Source organism: Ranitomeya variabilis, chromosome 1 (assembly GCF_051348905.1).
Source record: "Ranitomeya variabilis isolate aRanVar5 chromosome 1, aRanVar5.hap1, whole genome shotgun sequence".
NCBI lineage: Eukaryota > Metazoa > Chordata > Amphibia > Anura > Dendrobatidae > Ranitomeya > Ranitomeya variabilis.
The window spans coordinates 880,077,194-880,096,679 of NC_135232.1; the positions used below are offsets into that span (position 1 = coordinate 880,077,194).

Below are 19,486 nucleotides of genomic sequence, written 5' to 3' on the forward strand. Positions count from 1 at the left end.
AACAGCTAACTACTGCATAGAACTCAATGGGTTGGAGAGAGGTGGCTGGGATGTTAGGAGTTAACCTCACAGGATTTGGTGGCCAAACGCCATGGAAACAAGCTGTAGACTACTGAAGATAAAAGCTCCCCATTGCAGGAGAGTGAAAAAGTCAGTCAATTGCAAACGTGTTCATTTTCATGCTAACTAAAGAAATGTAATAACTTGCATAAACCCCTTTAATAAAATCACCAATTTAAATGACTTAAGGAAATAGGTAAAAGTAGAGCTATATGTGTAACAGAAACAGTCCTGTTCTTTGAACCATAAAAATTCTTTAATAACTTAGCCATACATTATTAAAGACTTTGGAAATTATCCCTCAGAATATTAATTCAATTCTTTAGATTTTATTTATTATTTCATGGTATAATTTAATATTTTATTATCATGAAAAATATATACATTTTGCCTTTATATTAGTTTTATTATCAAAAAGTGTTTAACTTTAAAGCACCAGAGCCACTTACCTCTGGAATAAGCTGAAATATAGCATTAGAAAACAAGCTTCCAATGGCCAATCCCACAAAGTAAGTTAATATTTTTGGAAAATAAGGCTTCTTTATCAAGGGGCTAATAAACAGTCCAAGCAGTGATGTCAAGTTTATGATGGTTACTGTGAGAAAGCCAAATCCCCAAACTGCATAAGAAAAGAAAGTCCACATGTCAATTACATTACAATGATATCATCAGTTGTTATAATATGGAATAAACTGTTACGAAGACTCAACTGAAGGGTATGGATACTAAGGTATTGTAGAAGTAATGTTTTCTCCTTACGAAGGAGAGCTGTAACTAAATCTGGAGCAACCTATACTAGCATAATCTGGGAGACTACTACACCTTAACTTTGCATTCCACCTATAAGATTTAAATGAAAAGGATTCTGATTAGTCCAAATAATGTGTTAGTATCAGAATAAGCCACCTGACGATATAAGGGAAGTGTAAGATTGTAACAGGAGTAAACACCAGACTACATGGACGTGTCACGTTAAGCGAAAACAAGTAGCCGTAACGGCAAAGAAAAAGTAACTTCTGTAGATCCTGTGCTACTCTATCTGAAAAGCTGATACTTCAAATTCTTGGAATACAAAGATACATAAAAAGAGGAATGGGCGCACTAAGCTTAAATGGTCCTGTCTTGGCAAATGCCATTTATTGCACCTGCAAGAAAGTATTGTACCTGAGAGACCTCTGACACATTAAAGGAAGCCAGACATGTCTTAGAACTCAGCTCATTACCATTTAACTAGCTGTGTCTATTCTTTACCTAACACACACAAGATCATGGAAGTTTTAGAAAACTTGAGTTGTCATGAAGTGTACCAACGAGGGTTCATTCATTTATGTTTCAAAAGAAAATGCGGTAACGTCATGGCATTCCCTATACATCGCAGCTTCATGATTGGCTACGTGTACAACCAGTTTCATATTGAACCCGGTCTGGTACTTTTCCTCAGCCAGCCTTTAAATACAGTGTGGTTCTTCAGATAACTTTCCTAATCTCGGAGACTTTTTATGGCACAGTAGAGTTCTGCTGACTTGGCACTACCATTTTACAGAATCATTTTTTATGTCTTGAGTTATTGTTAACCTTTCAGCATGTATTCTGCGCACATGAAGTTGTCATGTCAGGAAGAAACATGGTGTGTCCAATAAAACATATGCTCCATGTTGGCTCTTTACCAGTACTTAGAACTTTGTGATTTTAAGACATTTTTTATGGATCCAATTATCCTTCACAATACACTGTAACAGCGAGAGCTGTAAGTGACTACATGATCTCTTGCACATAAACAATTTGTATTGTTCAAATACAATGAACACAAGAACTTCACACCAAAAAAGAGTCAATTGGGTAAAGCAAGATGTGCCGAATTTAAGATCATGCCTCAATAAAACTCAGCAAATCTCCAGACATCTGTGCAACAGAAAGTCATCTCTATAGGAATTATAATCGGTTGGATTTGATGGACTCTCAAAGTCTCCACCCCATCACTATCCCATTCCTTCACTGTCCCATTCCTTCACTATCCCATTCCAAATTGTGTAACAGTGTTTAAAAATATAAAAATGATTCATGTGGGAATATTTATAATTGACAGCCGTCAATTTCTGAAAGCATCATTTAAATGGCGAGATCACTTGACACTATATTTCTGGCAGCAATGGCCCCTTTTACCCTCCCATGAGATCACAACGGGCTGATGACTTGCTTTCGTAACTGTGGATCTACTGAAGACCCCGTCAGTGTCAGCATTGAATTTTCATGATGCCCAATATAGGCTAGACTGTATAAGGGATCGTCATTTCTAATATATACTACAATACTGTAGAATAGTACAACATGCAAATGATCAAAAGTTACTCCATTATTCTCTATTCAAAAATTAAGAAATAAAAAAAATGATTTAGTATGGCCCCATTTGTAAAAGTCTGATCTATGAAAGTATAGAATGGATTAACCCATAAGTTATATACTGTAAAGAGAAAAAATAGAAATGCCAGAATTTTCATTTTTTGACACCACAACTTCTACAAAAAATGCAATAAAAAGCAATCAAATTGTATGTACGCCAAAATAACATTAAAGTGTTGGATGAAGGGAAGGGAGAAACAAAAGCAGAACACTGAAAAGTGTTGAAAAGGGTACATCAGCTGCTATGATTTATTATCTACCAAATAAATGAATGATAAATGATACATCAGTGGAAATTGACTGTGAACAGTTACATGCAGCACTTATGTTTGCTTTGTCAGTAAATTGGTCGTTTTGGAATTAAATGGCACCAGGAAATCATTCTCCTATGATTGCATTTAGAAGCGTGCAAAGCATATAAGATATTCAACCTTCTACAGCTTTAAGTACTAGTAGAGGAGTTCTTCCATCTTGTGCACTTGCAGCATATTGATAAGATATGACATAAATGTATGGTACAGTGGGGCAAAAAAGTATTTAGTCATTCAGCAATAGTGCAAGTTCCACCACTTAAAAAGATGCGAGGCGTCTGTAATTTACATCATAGGTAGACCTCAACTATGGGAGACAAACTGAGAAAAAAAAATCCAGAAAATCACATTGTCTGTTTTTTTTTTCATTTTATTTGCATATTATGGTGGAAAATAAGTATTTGGTCAGAAACAAAATTTCATCTCAATACTTTGTAATATATCCTTTGTTTTCTGTAAGTCTTCACAAGGTTGCCACACACTGTTGTTGGTATGTTGGCCCATTCCTCCATGCAGATCTCCTCTAGAGCAGTGATGTTTTTGGCTTTTCGCTTGGCAACACGGACTTTCAACTCCCTCCAAAGGTTTTCTAAAGGGTTGAGATCTGGAGACTGGCTAGGCCACTCCAGGACCTTGAAATGCTTCTTACGAAGCCACTCCTTCGTTGCCCTGGCGGTGTGCTTTGGATCATTGTCATGTTGAAAGACCCAGCCACGTTTCATCTTCAATGCCCTTGCTGATGGAAGGAGGTTTGCACTCAAAATCTCACGATACATGGCCCCATTCATTCTTTCATGTACCCGGATCAGTCGTCCTGGCCCCTTTGCAGAGAAACAGCCCCAAAGCATGATGTTTCCACCACCATGCTTTACAGTAGGTATGGTGTTTGATGGATGCAACTCAGTATTCTTTTTCCTCCAAACACGACAAGTTGTGTTTCTACCAAACAGTTCCAGTTTGGTTTCATCAGACCATAGGACATTGTTATGGTTTCCAATGGCAAGGAAACATCAGAAGCATAGAATAAACGGACAAGCTCTCGGGTGATGGAAACTAGAGCTGACCGCGATGCTAAACCTACACACCACACTAGAAGTAGCCAGGGGGCATTCCTGCGTTGTCTCTAGATGCCGCGCGCCAGCCGGAGAACTAACTACCCCTGGTAGAAGAAAACACAGTCCTGGCTTGCCTCCAGAGAATGTCCCCACAGGAGATAGCAGCCCCCCACATATAATAACGGTGAGAGCAGATGAAAAGACACACATAGTATGAAAGCAGATTTAGCACAGAGAGGCCCGCTAACTAAATAGCAGAAAGATACAACAGAGGACTTCGCGGTCAGCTGAAAAACCCTTCAAAACACCATCCTGAAATTACCTTAACTCATGTGACAACTCATGCCATTGGAGTGGTAATTTCAGCCCAACAAGAGCTTCCAGCTGCAGAGATTCACATAAGTGCAAACTGGACAAAACATACAAAAATAGACTTAAGGACTAAAGTGTCCAACTTAGCTGAGCAGAAAACTGGGAGCAGGAACATGCAACAGAATCACTCTGGATACATTGATGGCCAGCATTAGAATGACTGAGGAGCAAGGTTAAATAGGATACTCCCACATCCTGATAGGAACAGGTGAACTGAGAAGGCAAAGCTTGCAGGACACCAGTACCACAAGAGACCACCGGGGGAGCCCACGAACCGAATCACAACAGGACATTCTCCCAAAACTCCTCTGGATCATCCAAATGCTCTCTAGCAAACTTCAGACGGGCCCGGACATGTACTGGCTTAAGCAGTGGGACATGTCTGGCACTGCAGGATCTGTCCATGGTGGCGTAGTGTGTTACTTATGTTAGGCCTTGTTACATTGGCCCCAGCTCTCTGCAGTTCATTCACTAGGTCCCCCCGCGTGGTTCTGGGATTTTTGCTCACCGTTCTTGTGATCATTCTGACCCCACGGGGTGGGATTTTGCGTGGAGCCCCAGATCTAGGGAGATTATCAGTGGTCTTGAATGTCTTCCATTTTCTAATTATTGCTTCCACTGTTGATTTCTTCACTCCAAGCTGGTTGGCTATTGCAGATTCAGTCTTCCCAGCCTGGTGCAGGGCTACAATTTTGTTTCTGGTGTCCTTTGACAGCTCTTTGGTCTTCACCATAGTGGAGTTTGGAGTCAGACTGTTTGAGGGTGTGCACAGGTGTCTTTTTATACTGATAACAAGTTTAAACAGGTGCAATTACTACAGGTAATGAGTGGAGGAAAGAGGAGACTCTTAAAGAAGAAGTTACAGGTCTGTGAGAGCCAGAAATCTTGATTGTTTGTTTCTGACCAAATACTTATTTTCCACCATAATATGCAAATAAAATGATAAAAAAACAGACAATGTGATTTTCTGGATTTTAATTTCTCAGTTTGTCTCCCATAGTTGAGGTCAACCTATGATGTAAATTACAGACGCCTCTCATCTTTTTAAGTGGTGGAACTTGCACTATTGCTGAATGACTAAATACTTTTTTGCCCCACTGTATATGTAGCCCTTGTAGCTGGGTACCACTTGCGTAGTGTCACTTGTGCCAGGGGGACAGTTATCCCAGGTGCCACAGTCTATGGGGGTGCAAAATATCATCCCTGGCTCTTCCCCACACCACTAAACACTTGTGAAGTGATCGCCACCTGCAAGCACACAGTGAGGGTCTTCCTCAAGCTGCTCACGATTGCAACAGGTAAGATGAATTTACCAATGCTTACTGCACTCTACATAGGCAGCAAACAAAGAGACAAAGCTCAATATACTGAAGTGCCCTTTGTCACCTCAGTTACTGCCTATGCAGAGCACAGCGGCTGAAAGCTAAATCATCGTTATTACTGCACTCCCCATATGCAGTGATGGACACGATAGAAGAATAGCATGTAATGAATGAAGACTGTATTGAATCAAGTGCTTGCTGTCTGATCTCCTGCAATAGACTCTAATGGTACAACTTCCCACCTCTGCTTGCTGTCTGCTGTCTGTCATCTGCTGCTTTACCATCTAGAAACATATATTAATGTGCCTGCTACTTCATTGGTATAATTCATTTGGTGCATTGTACTTAATACTCACTGTTGCATATCCATGACTGGGATCAGTGTAGATCTAAGGCTAGTTTCACGTTTGGGTTCGAATCCACAGCGTTTAATCCGCAACCGCAAGTGCAGGAAAAAACGCATAGAAACACGTGCAAAGGCAGCGTTTTTTAGACGCATGTGGAAACGCATGCGGTTTATAAAACGCCACGTTTTCACTCTTTTCCATGCGTTTTTTCATGTAACCAGACACCGCCAATGGGACTATAGAGGGCGTATATTATGGGATCTCTATATATAGACCCTAGGACTGCTGAAATCTTAACAGTGTGCTACTGTATCCTGTGTCATGATGGATCTTCACATGGATAGCTTTTATTTCAACCTGGATTTAAGCATCAAGCTGTTTCTTGCCTGTGTGTTTGCTTGGGAGCAACACAGAAATCGCAAAAGACAGAGAAGGACATGGCGTCGGCATTTTTGGCGACATCCCGTTATCGAACTCCGTGAGAGCCGTGGAGCCTATCACACGCTATATGGCGAGCTTAATGCCAACCCGGACAAATTCCCGGAATATACAAGGATGTCGCAAGACTCTTTTTGTGATTTGTTTGGTCGTGTCCAAGGAGCCATCCGGAGACAGGAAACCCAGCTCTGTAGAGCGATTCCAGCAGAGGAACGTCTGCTGGTTACATTAAGGTACGTAACAATTCTAAACAAATGCCAGTCATAATTATTGTTGGTCTGACATATATTCTTTGTATTTTCCTTTATGTCTTTAGCAGAACAACACCATAAATAGAATTGATAGTAATTTATTTTTTATTTATTTTATTACAGATTTCTGGCAACCGGAGAGAGCTTATCATCCCTCCACTTCCAATACCGGCTTGGAATTTCCACCCTGTCCGGAATAGTTGCGGACACCTGTCAGGCTTTGTGGAACGTTCTCTGGGATGAATTTATACCCCTACCCACCGAGGACATGTGGATGGGAATTGCAGAGAAATTCTGGAGTGTGTGTGATTTCCCCAACTGTTTGGGTGCGGTGGATGGAAAGCACATTCGCATTATCAAACCAGCCAGAACAGGATTGCAGTACTTCAACTGCAAAAAATATTTTTCTGTTGTGCTCATGGCAATAGCAGATGCGGACTGTCGCTTCCTCGCCATGGACATTGGAGCTTTTGGCCGTGGCAACGATTCCCAGACTTTACAGAACTCGGATATGGGCCGCCTGTGTGTATGGCAAAAATTTTAATTTTCCACCGGCACGACCTCTCCCCAACACTGAAGGCCCACCGATGCCATTTGTTATGGTTGGGGATGAGGCCTTTCAGATGTGTGAAAACCTACTGAAGCCATATTCTAGTCGGGACTTGAACCACACTAAAAGGATCTTTAACTACAGACTGACCAGGGCCCGAAGAACAGTAGAGTGTACCTTTGGGATTCTAGTCTCAAAATGGCGCATTCTTGCAACAGCCATTAATCTAAAAATGGAGACAGTCGATGAGGTGGTCAAAGCCTGTGTGGTTCTCCACAATTACATAATGGCTAAGGAGTGACCCAAAATTGAACTGGATGAACCAGTTGCAAACCCATTGCCAGTTTACCAGCATCACCCGCTGCGGTCAACTGCTGAAGTTGGCCACATGCAAGACCAATTTGCTGCCTTTTTTGATTCTGATATTTGTTATTAATAAACTACGTGTTTTGTTATCTTGACTGTGTCTCCTATGTATTTCCTCTACAAACCACTTAGGTTGTTAGTGGTAAGGTTGTTGACGTCATTGCAATCTGATTCTGTTCTGCAGTATCTCTTGGACGCAGACTGAAGAGACGATGGCTGTTTAATACAAAACAGATCTATACTCATCAAGTCAGATGTCAGAAATAATGAATTCATGATGCACATATAACAGTCTCATGAATTCACTATTTCTGACACATGTCCAGGTGAGTATAGATATGCCTTGTATGACCTCCATTGTCCCTTCACTTTGTGTAAAATAGATGACGTACGCAGAAGAGAAAATGGAGGTTATACAAGGCAGTTCTCTACTCACCAGGTTAGGTGTCCTAACTAATGAGTTTTTGGACACATAACCTGTTGAGTATAGTTCTGCTTTGTATTGCCGCCATTTTCTCTTCAGTCTGCAACACTAGTCACAGAGTAAGCAGAAGGAAGAGATTTTGGAGAAAATGCAAGTATAAAGTTTTTTGGCCACCTCATATCTCTATACCAAACACACACACAAAGCTGCAGTGTTGTACTTGCTAACTACTGGAGCTATGAGGTGGCAAAAATATAAAGTGTGCGGTGCAGTGTTTTATTTGGCGCACGGTGTGTGTTGCCGGCGGCTAAATACACAATTAACCAAACATTTTTGGGGGCAAAAAACATTATTATTTATTTTTACACCAAAAAAAAAATTAACTGCGCCTGTTTGGGGTAGAGTGCCGGAAACGGGGGGTATGTAGCTGTGAAGCTTGACTCACTGTGAACGATGTAGGGGTGGCAGGAGAAGGGGCAATTAAATTACTGGGGTCTGGCAGGCCGGGGATGGAGCTCGACGAATGAGAGAGCAGAGACACACTGGAAGGGTGATACAAACCAGACATTACAGATACATTGGGATGTGAGGGGGGAGGGACAGCAATAGTCTTCTGTTTCTTTTTGCCTTTCCCTTTTTGGGATCGGCGCTGCTGTATGGGGAGCCTCGTTGGGCTCATTTCTAGCAGCCTGGCCATGGTGGGTGACCTGTCAGGGTCCGTGTGCCGCTGCATTGTTGTGGTGATGGGGAAGGCCATGCCAGGGTCCGTGTGCCACTGCTACTGCATGGTTGTGGTGGTGGGGAAGGCCATGCCAGGGTCTGTGTGCCGCTGCTACTGCATGGTCATGGTGGTGGGGAAGGCCATGCCAGGGTCTGGCTGCTGCTGTTGCTGCTGCTGCATGGTGGTGGCAGTGGACGAGGTCCAAGCAGGAGCACCAGTTGTCAAGGTGGTGGCGGTGGGCTGTCCAACAGCACTTGGCATGGTGGTGGTCCTTTAGTGGTGTCCGGCAGTGCTTGGAATGGAGGTGGCCATGCAGTGGTATGCAGCAGAGGTCGGCATTGAGGTCAAGCGTGACAGTGTAGGCACAGGTGGATATGCCGCCACTGTCTGCTGAAAATACCAACTCTGCTGCATAGCCTGCACGTAGGCAGCATTGCAGGCCTGCATGGCACTAAGCTGGAGGTCAGGAGTAAGGTGTTCCAACATGCCCTGTTCAATTTGACTAAAAAAATGATGTGCTGGCATCTGGAGGTCGGCTTTTACTTGGTCAAGGCTTTTGGTGACCTCCTGGATACGTGTATTCATATGGCTAATGGCTGTATCCAAGCGGTCACCCATTGCCTTGCGTCCATCGTGAAAAACCGAGCTCAAGTGCAAAAACTCGGGTATGAGTGACCTGTCCGAGGCCCTCTGCCACTGCCGGGAAAAGCCAAAAAAAAGGGCAGAGGCAGAGGACTGGGAAAGGGGAACACCTGATGGACCAGCTTCCTGGTCTCCAGTTAGTGTGGCAGGCCCACTTGCTGCAGCGCTGCTGGATTGCTGGGACGGGTCCGTGGCTGTCTGTTGAAGGACCGCTCCAGAACCAGGGCCAAGAGTGCTGCTCCAGTGCCCTTATGCAGTTGCTGATTGAAATGAATACTACCAAAATAAATGAGCTTGATTGCTTGATTGATAGTTTACAAACTGAAGTTCGTACTGCTTGTCCAGCAGACAAAATTAATAAATTTGAAGCTAGTCTGGATAAATCTATGGATTTAATGGTGAAAAAAATCCAGGAGACACAAATGTTGAAATATACCAGAGATGTAAAGGACTACCAAAATAAAAGGGTCTATCTCTGGCGTGGTAAAAATACTATTAATCTAGAGAAAAGTACATCATGTACATCTATTTCCTCTGTGAGTGGTGGTTCTGATGTGTCCACCGCTTCTACTTCTACTGCGGGATTCCTGGAGAGTAACAGGCTTCGTGACCATTCGTATCATCCGTACAAGAGGAATATCCCATAATCTAAAAACAATAGGGATAACAAGGTGATTAATTTGAGTCACCACTCTCTTTCTGATGTGGATTTGGGGCTTCTTGGTAAGGGTCTCTCCTTTGCACCTACATCTGGATTTGACTTGTTTGCCACTATTAAAGATTTGCATATGTTTGCAAGATCATTGCTCTTTAAAAAATATTTTAGTACAAACGATATTCAATCTATTTTCCCGACAGAGGAGGAACAGGAGGCTCTGAGAATTTTGGAGGAATTGGCAATTGAACACACTGGAGGTGGAGGTAAGATCCCTCCCACAATCCGCCCATGCTCCAATAGGTTTCCCCCGCTATCTACATGCTCTAATGTTGATCTGTTTGTCAAGGTGGTGGTGGATGAACTCTATAAAATTCCTAAATTCTTGATTAATGACAACCTTTCACGGGAAGAGAGGGGTCGGTTGAGATGTCTTCAGGAACTGCCGGATATTGTAATCAAACCAGCTGACAAGGGTGGCAATGTCGTCCTCTGGCCCATTAATATGTACGAGAGAGAAGCCTTCCGTCAGCTCAATAACAACACTTGCTACCTGAGGCTTACTTATAATCCTCTCTCGGCCTATTCGGCTCAACTGGATAGTATTCTGAAACGTGCGCTAGAGGATGGCATTATCACCAGGGATCTTAAATCTGCCCTGACAGTTCCTGAACCCACTATCCCTACCTTTTATCTTCTCCCGAAGATACATAAAAATGTATCCTCACCACCTGGCAGACCAATAATCTCTGGTAGGGGTAACTTTTTGGAGAACATCAACAAGTGGATTGATTATCATCTACAACACCTAGTCTCGGGCTTCCCCTCCTTTCTTAGGGATACGGGTGATCTGCTGGGCAGGATCGATGGACTGCAAATTGAGGGTGATACTCTACTAGTTTCGGCAGATGTGGAATCCCTATATACTAATATCAAACATAAGGATGGTTTATCTGCGGTTCAGTTTTTTCTTAGTACCTTATCCTTATCAATTGGATTTAGGGACCTTCTGCTGGAGCTTCTAGAGTTTACCCTCACACATAACTTTTTTGTGTTTAAGGGTCACTTCTACCTGCAGCTCCAGGGGACCGCCATGGGGGTGGCCTTTGCGCCCGCCTATGCCGGTCTTTTCCTGGGGCTCTGGGATAGGGAACCCTTCCGATGAATTGGGGTCTATGGACTGAGTCCCTTTTTGGACAAGGTACATCGACGATATCTTCTTCATGTGGCAGGGCACTCCAGTCGACGTTGAGCGGCTGATCCATACCCTAAATGATAATGATCTCAATATCCATCTTACATTCGTATATAGTGGCAAATCTTTGGATTTTCTTGATGTGACAATAAAAAGGGACCCTACCGGTACCCTACAAACAGATATCTACAGGAAGGAAACATCCACAAATACACAAATTGCACGCTTCCTCTGGCCATCCACGTCACATGATTAGATCTGTGCATGTGGGGCAATTTCTCCGCCTCCGTCGAATATGTTCCTCGGAGGCGGACTTCCTCACTCGGGCGGATGACCTGAGGGAGCGTTTTAAAACCCGCAGATTTAGTAATAGGTCCATCAAGCAGGCATTCAACCGTGCCAAACATGCCACTCGGCACAACCTCCTTTATGGTAATGACTACCGATCCAACTCTGATACTCCCTCTAAATTAAGATTCATTACTACTTTCAGTTCCCAATCGGATAGGATTAGGTCTATCCTTCAAAGTGCTTGGCTGATTCTAAGGGTGGATCCGACTATTGCAAAACTGCTACCTGAGAAACCATCCCTGGCGGGCTAAAAACCTTAGGGACCATCTCGTCTCCAGTCACTATCCAGGTGGTAGGGTGGCTACATTTCTTGCTAAGGTTAGGCTTAGCATTAGATTTAGGGATAGATTTAGGGAGGAGTTAGGTTAGTGCTAAGGTGAAGCTTAGAGTTAGATTTAGGGATAGGGTTAGGGTGATAAAACTACTAGTTATCTAAAAAATGTAAAAAAAAACAAAAAACCAACAACTTATAACTTTTGTTTTTCAATTTAAGCAAAAAGCTTAAAAAAACTAGGAGGTGAAAGTGTAAACTCTAATTCCATCAGTAATTTCCTCAAATTACAGTTTGTGTACTTGGGAAATAATGGATTCATAGAAAAAACTCCCAAAGCACTAGGGGTTCATGGCCTTTCAGGGTTCATGTTTGGGTTGTTAGCCTTACCGTGGGTGCTGACAATCCAAACTAGGCCACTACTGGGACCTTTATGTATCTAGGGAACTCAGCCCAGGTGTTTGCCCGCATAGAATGGAGAGACCAATATCTATAAGACATTTATGCCATATGATATTGACATGCCAGAAATGTTCCAAATGGGATTACCACATTAATATAAAAAGTTCTCATGAGAATATGTTTTGAAGACTCTGCTAGTATTAAATATATTAAACTTCTAGAAGTATAGGTGTGAAGTGTAGGGAGGATTTATACTGCATTTCAATAACACATTTTGCGGTTGAGAATGTAAGTGGATTGTACCTTGTGCAGGCGTAGGCTTCTCACTTGGTTCTTCTTCATATGTACATGAGTGAGTAAACATTAGATATAAAAGAGAAGGGCAGGCTTCTCTGAAGTTTACTTCTGAAATTTGGTTTCCATAATAAGCAAGAATTTCTTCATTGGTATAACACTGAAAGAGAAAAAATACCATTATTATATGAAAACCTACTGAATAGCTTCCATTTCTCTTCTGAGTCTGAGTATCTAGAATCATAGAATATTAGAGTTGGAAGGGACCTCAAGGGTCAACGAGTCCCACTCCCTGCTCAATGCAGGATTTATTAAGTATTCTAAAAGTCTTTTGATTTTATTTCTTGTTCAATTTTTTTTTCTTGCTCCTTAACCCCTACAAAGACCACCAGTGATGCACTGTAACAGATGAGTGTTCCTCTCACTTTTGTAGTCCAACCAAGTAAAAATAAGGCAGTAGGCACCATAAAGTGCTTTGTAAACCAGATACCAAAGCAGATAATTTTCAGAGTATATAAATGTATAATGAAATCCAAAAATGCCTGTTTGTTTTTTTCCATGTGCTTGATATCTCCTGCTGCCAATGCATATTTCTTCACACTACACGATCACATGCATTTTACTATGTGTTCATCATGACTGTTATCATTATATTTTTACAGGAGAGTGTTTCATGAATGTTGGATTCTCCGGGAATATAGAAAGGCACGTGGAGTCTAGTAAGGCTCCAAATACATTATGTCAATTTAAGGCAGATTCAAAAGAAAACATTGAAATGAGTAAACTGTGTTTTGGATGAGATGGCAGGCTGTAAGTAACCGCTTACTGACATCAAATTACGTAGAAGGGAGTTACGTAGAAGGGAGTGACATTAGAAAGTGTGAAAAGTGATGACTGAGACCAGTTTGAAGATAACGTTTGTTTCACTGTGTCTGTGAACAGAGTTAAACAGATAAGAAATGCATTTCATTGATCTTTTTCCTTTTAACAAACAAACCTTTAGCTTCTTAGAAAGTGCTGAATATTTGTAGACAACATTGTCCTGTTAGTAGAAGCTACAATATGACACATCGGTTCTAAAAGGTTTCTGTACAGTTAATTAAATAGAAGTTCTTTGAGTTGCCTCTTAAATCACATTGCAAAAACATTTATTGAAAATAATAGTTCTAAATGACAATATGTGTATTTTGGGTCGTTGTCCTACTACAGAATACATTTGGAACTACAGTAATCAATTCCAGTTCCAATGCTGTATAAGCACTGAGGACACCATTAATTCTGACCATATCCCCAACCCTTTTGCTGAAATTGAGCCCCAAACTTACAATGAACCTCCACAATGCAATTCATTGTTGTCTGCAGACCCTTATTATTGTAGAGTTTTCCAGCCCTTCAGGAAACAAACTGCCTTCTGTTAAGACTAAGTCACACTAAACGACTTACCAACGATCACGACCAGCGATACGACCTGGCCGTGATCGTTGGTAAGTCGTTGTGTGGTCGCTGGGGAGCTGTCACACAGACAGCTCTCTCCAGCGACCAATGATCAGGGGAACGACTTCGGCATCGTTGAAACTGTCTTCAACGATGCCGAAGTCCCCCTGCAGCACCCGGGTAACCAGGGTAAACATCGGGTTACTAAGTGCAGGGCCGCGCTTAGTAGCCCAATGTTTACCCTGGTTACCCGGGTGCTAATGCACGCGCTGCTGCCGAGAGCTTCCCTGCACTGAATGTGTCAGCGCCGGCAGTAACGGCGGTGATGTCACCGCTGTGCTCTGCTTTACGGCCGGCGCTGACACAGTCAGTGCAGGGAAGCTCTCGGCCGGAGCGCGTGCATTAGCAGCGCTCCTGCCGAAAGCAGTTTTAACCCTGTGGACGCCGGGGGACGTGACAGACATCAGAATGTGAGTATGTACTGTTTTTTTTTTACTTTTACAATGGTAACCAGGGTGAATATCGGGTTACTAAGCGCGGCCCTGCGCTTTGTAACCCGATATTTACCCTGGTTACAAGTGAACACATCGCTGGATCGGCGTCACACACGCCGATCCAGCGATGACAGCGGGTGATCAGCAACCAAAAAATGGTCCTGATCATTCCCCAACGACCAACGATCTCCCAGCAGGGGCCTGATCGTTGGTCGCTGTCACACATAACGAGATCATTAGCGGGATCGTTGCTACGTCACCAAAAGCGTGACGTTGCAACGATATCGTTAACGATATCGTTATGTGTGACTCAGCCTTTACAGAGAAATATTTGGCTCATCACGCAGAGGCGTAGCTAGGTTTTTGACTCAGGGAGGGCGAAGCTTCAGAGTGGGCCCCTAACCAGGTAACCTTGATTACAACTCGGTGACGCACCCTAATAGTGGAGGAGAACCTCAGCAGATGACCACGCTGTTACTGAAGAAAATCTCTATATAACGACCAACATGGATATTACCGCCATATGGTCAGTGGCAGATACCAGCTCTTCAGAACATAGATCACAGCACAGTTACAGATAATGTCTTACCGCTGACGTCCTTTATGATGGAATCATCACTTTTCCCGTCTTTTCCATCTGGCCCAGACCGACATGACAACTTCTTCCAGCAACAACTCGACTGCAGAGAATACAACAAAGACACATTTCACTTCTCATATTCCAGCTATCACCATCCCAACCTGCACAAATTCCTCATCCTGCTGATACCCCAATACTGAGCCGCTGCTGCCATATGTGTCCCTATTACTGTCCCTGATACCCCAATACTGAGCCGCTGCTGCCGTATGTGTCCCTATTACTGCACCTGATACCCCAATACTGAGCCGCTGCTGCAGTATGTTTCCCTATTACTGCACCTGATACCCCAATACTGAGCCGCTGCTGCCGTATGTGTCCCTATTACTGCACCTGGTACCCCAATACTGAGCCGCTGCTGCCATATGTGTCCCTATTACTGCACCTGGTACCCCAATACTGAGCTGCTGCTGCCGTATGTGTCCCTATTACTGCACCTGATACCCCAATACTGAGCCGCTGCTGCCGTATGTGCCCCTATTACTGCACCTGATACCCCAATACTGAGCCGCTGCTGCTGTATGTGTCCCTATTACTGCACCTGATACCCCAATACTGAGCCGCTGCTGCCGTATGTGTCCCTATTACTGCACACCTGATACCCCATTACTGAGCTGCTGCTGCCGTATGTGTCCCTATTACTGCACACCTGATACCCCATTACTGAGCCGCTGCTGCCGTATATGTCCCTATTACTGCACCTGCTGTGTGGTTCTCTGTGCCTTCTAAATTCTAACTCACACCTCTATAATATAGTAATGCCGGGTGCAAGTGCCGTAGAAAACAGTGCCCATATTTTGCCCACAGAAAGTAATATTACCCTGTGTGCCCCTTTGACAGTCACAGTAACCTGAGTTCACCTATAACAATAAGTGTCCACTTTACATTTAATAATGTCCCGAGTCTGCCCCTGTACAGCTCCCCTGTACACAGCATGATGTTCTCTTATATACAGTATACTGACCCCTTAGTAGCCTGCAAACTGTTTGATGGCTCCAACACTGTAATCCCCACACTGTATGATGCCCTTATAGATGGCCTCCATATAGTATAATGCACCACATAGTCCTCAATATAGTATAATGCACCAGATAGTCCTCAATATAGTATAATGCACCAGATAGTCCTCAATATAGTATAATGCATTCCCCATAGGCAGACTCAAGGCAGCACCCCATAGGCAGACCCTGTAGTATAAGGTAGCACCCTGCAGGCAGACCCTGTAGTATAAAGCAGCACCCCTATAGGCAGACTCTGTAGTATAAGACAGCACCCCTATAGGCAGACCCTGTACTATAAGTCAGCACCCCCATAGGCAGACCCTGTACTATAAGGCAGCACCCCCATAGGCAGACCCTGTACTATAAGGCAGCACCCCTATAGGCAGACTGTACTATAAGGCAGCACCTCCATAGGCAGACCCCGTAGTATAAGGCAGCACCCCCATAGGCAGACCCTGTACTATAAGGCAGCACCCCTATAGGCAGACCCTGTAGTGTAAAACAGTACCCCCATAGGAAGATCCTGTAGCATAAGACAGCAACCCCCATAGGCAGACCCTGTAGTATAATGCAAACCCCCCATAGGCAGCCCCTGTAGTATAAGGCAGACCCCCCATAGGCAGACCCTGTAGCATTAGGCAGACCCCCATAGGCAGTAACTGTAGTATTAGGCAGACCCCCCATAGGCAGACCCGGTAGTATAAGGCATAACCCCCATAGGCAGACCCTGTAGCATTAGGCAGACCCCCATAGGCAGTACCTGTAGTATTAGGCAGACCCCCCATAGGCAGACCCTGTAGTATAAGGCATATCCCCCATAGGCAGACCCTGTAGTATAAGGCAGACCCCCCACAGGCAGAACCTGTAGTATTAGGCAGACCCCCCATAGGCAGACACTGTAGTATTAGGCAGACCCCCCATAGGCAGACCCTGTAGTATTAGGCAGTCCCCCCATAGGGAGACCCTGTAGTATAAGACAGCACTCCCCCATAAGCAGATTCTGTAGTATAAGGCAGCCCCCTTAAAAAAAAAATAAGTACAGGGGGATGATGGGGGAAGGAGTGCAGCGCTGCTTCCCTCATCATTGCGGTCAGCTGTATCGGCTAAATGCCGGTACAGCTGACCCTGCGATGACAGGCAGGGGGCCCACTGCTGGCACCGGGCCCCCCTCCTGCTAGGGGCCCCATAGCAGCCGGCGGCAGAGCAGGGAGATCGATTCTCCCTGCTCTGCCACAAAAGGTAATTGTATCGGCGAGCTGCGCGCTCCGATACTGTTGCTATAGCGTAGCTCCGGGTGAGCCCCCTGAGAGCACAGGGCCCGGGGCGCCCACACCCTCTGCCCCCTGGTAGCTATGCTACCCAGTCTAGAGCACCTGCTGACATTTTTCTGCAACCCAGTTTGTATGTTTTTGTGCATCGTTTAATTGCTTGTTTCTATGTCAAAGGTATGGCTTTTTGGTCTCACAATTCTTCCATGAAAAACACTTCTGAACAGAATTCTTAGCACAGGAAATGGGTACACATGGGTCCTCGTCACTGCCAGTTCTGAGCTGATGTCGCTGCTGGACGTCTTCGGATTTGAATGTAAGCATGATATGTCTTTCATCTGCTGCAGTTTCCTTGGCTATCTAGTGCATCTACAGTACACAACATTCCCCATGTCTTTGTACTTCTTCAAAACAACTTGAGCTGCATATCTTGAAGCCCCAGTCTGCTTTGAAATCTTTATCTGGGAGAGACTTGGGTCATGCAGCATAACTATCTTGCTGCTGTGCTCAGTCTTAATATGGTGTATGTCATGTGACATCAGGTCCTCCATCAGGGCATTACTGCCCTTACTGGTGTATGGGGCCCGGTGAACCACAGAACACAGAGGGGCCCGCAGGTCCAAGGCCCCGCTTATGTACTACTGTTCATCGGGCCCCATCATGCAGCAAAGTTGTGAGCGCTGCGGCACATATGTCGGTGCTGGGGCCCAGGAGCTTTACCAAAGCTGTAAACGGCCATCTTACCTTGACAGCTGCGCAGCTCCTGCTCCATCCATCTTCTGTATACTTCCTGTCAGATGATGGCGCTTATGTGATGACGTCATCGCGTATGCGCTGTCCAACATGTACCGGATGCTGGAGGCAGAGCTGCGCTGCTGGGGAGTGACTGTGAGGTAAGTATACAAAACTTTTTTGTTTTCTGTACAAAATGAATTAAATGGGTGAGGGGAGGAGGAGGAATTGCACATGATGATGGGGAAGGCGTAAGGGGGACTGCCCATGATGATGTGGGGAGGGGAGTTAAAGGGAACTACACATGATGATGTGGAGAGGGGGGGTTAAAGGTGGACTGCATATGATGATGTCGGGAGGGGAGTTAAAGGGTGACTGCACATGATGATGTGGAGAGGGGGTTAAAGGGGGACTGCACATGATGTGGGGGGTTAAAGGGGGACTACACATGATGATGTGGGGAGGGGGTTAAAGCGGGACTGCACATGATGATGTGGGGGTTACAGGGGACTGCACATAAAGCGGGGGGGTAAAAGGAACTGCAAAGGATGGCATGAGGGTAAAAGGGACTGCACATGATAAAGTGGGGGTTAAAGGAGGACTGCACATGATTATGTGGGGATGGGGTTTAAAGGGGGACTGCACATGATGATGTGGGGAGGGGGATTAAAGGGGGACTGCATATAACGATGTGGGGGTTAAAGGGGGACTGCACATGATGTTGGAAGGGGGGTTAAAGGTGGACTGCATTTGATGATGTGGGAAGGGGGGTTAAAGGAGGACTGCACATGATGATGTGGGGAGGGTGTTAAAGGGGGAATGCACATGATGCGGGGAGGGGTTTAAAGGGGGACTGCACATGATGTGGGGAGGAGGTTAAAGGGGACATCACATGAAGTGGGGGGTTAAAAGGAACTGCAAAGGATGACATGAGAGTAAAAGGGACTGCACATGATGATGTAGGGGTTTAAAGGGGGACTGCACATGATGATGTGGGGAGGGGGGTTAAAGGGGGACTGCACATGATGATGTGGGGAGGGGGGTTACATGATGAAGTGGGGGAGGTGATGGAAGACTTGAAATGATTATTTCAGAGTGAGGGAAAAGGGACAGAAATTGAAATGAAGGTGGCAGTGGGGAGAGCAAATGATGATCAGGAGAGAGCAAATATTAATGAATTTTGAGAGTGGGGGAGTAAATAATGCATTAAATGTGGGGGTAGAGCTGTTGATAATGAAAAGAGGGTGGGAGAGAGAAGACATGACAATGAATTGGGGCAGAAGGGGCATGTAAATATAATGAGTCGGGGGAGTGGGAGGTACATAGTAGGGGGCATTGAGTATGCAGTGACTGGTAATGAATTGGGGGAAAGAGTACAGGTGCTAATTAATTTATATATTTATTAGGTGGCTATTAGTGGTGAGCGAATATACTCGTTACTCAAGATTTCTCGAGCATGCTCGGGGGTCCTCCGAGTAATTTTTAGTGCTCGG

The 19,486-nt window shown here is 44.4% G+C and overlaps 1 protein-coding gene across 1 annotated transcript in view; it reads right to left on the reverse strand.

Annotated features, from left to right (window-relative positions):
* The window catches only part of SLC39A8 (solute carrier family 39 member 8), an 87,101-nt gene that overhangs the window by 51,034 nt on the left and 16,581 nt on the right, over nt 1–19,486 (reverse strand). The window contains exons 2-3 of the mRNA XM_077277981.1: nt 12,437–12,587; nt 510–679 (exon numbers count right to left, since the gene is read on the reverse strand). Of these exons, the coding sequence (XP_077134096.1) occupies nt 510–679; nt 12,437–12,587 (321 nt within the window). The remainder of the gene's footprint in view (nt 1–509; nt 680–12,436; nt 12,588–19,486) is intronic.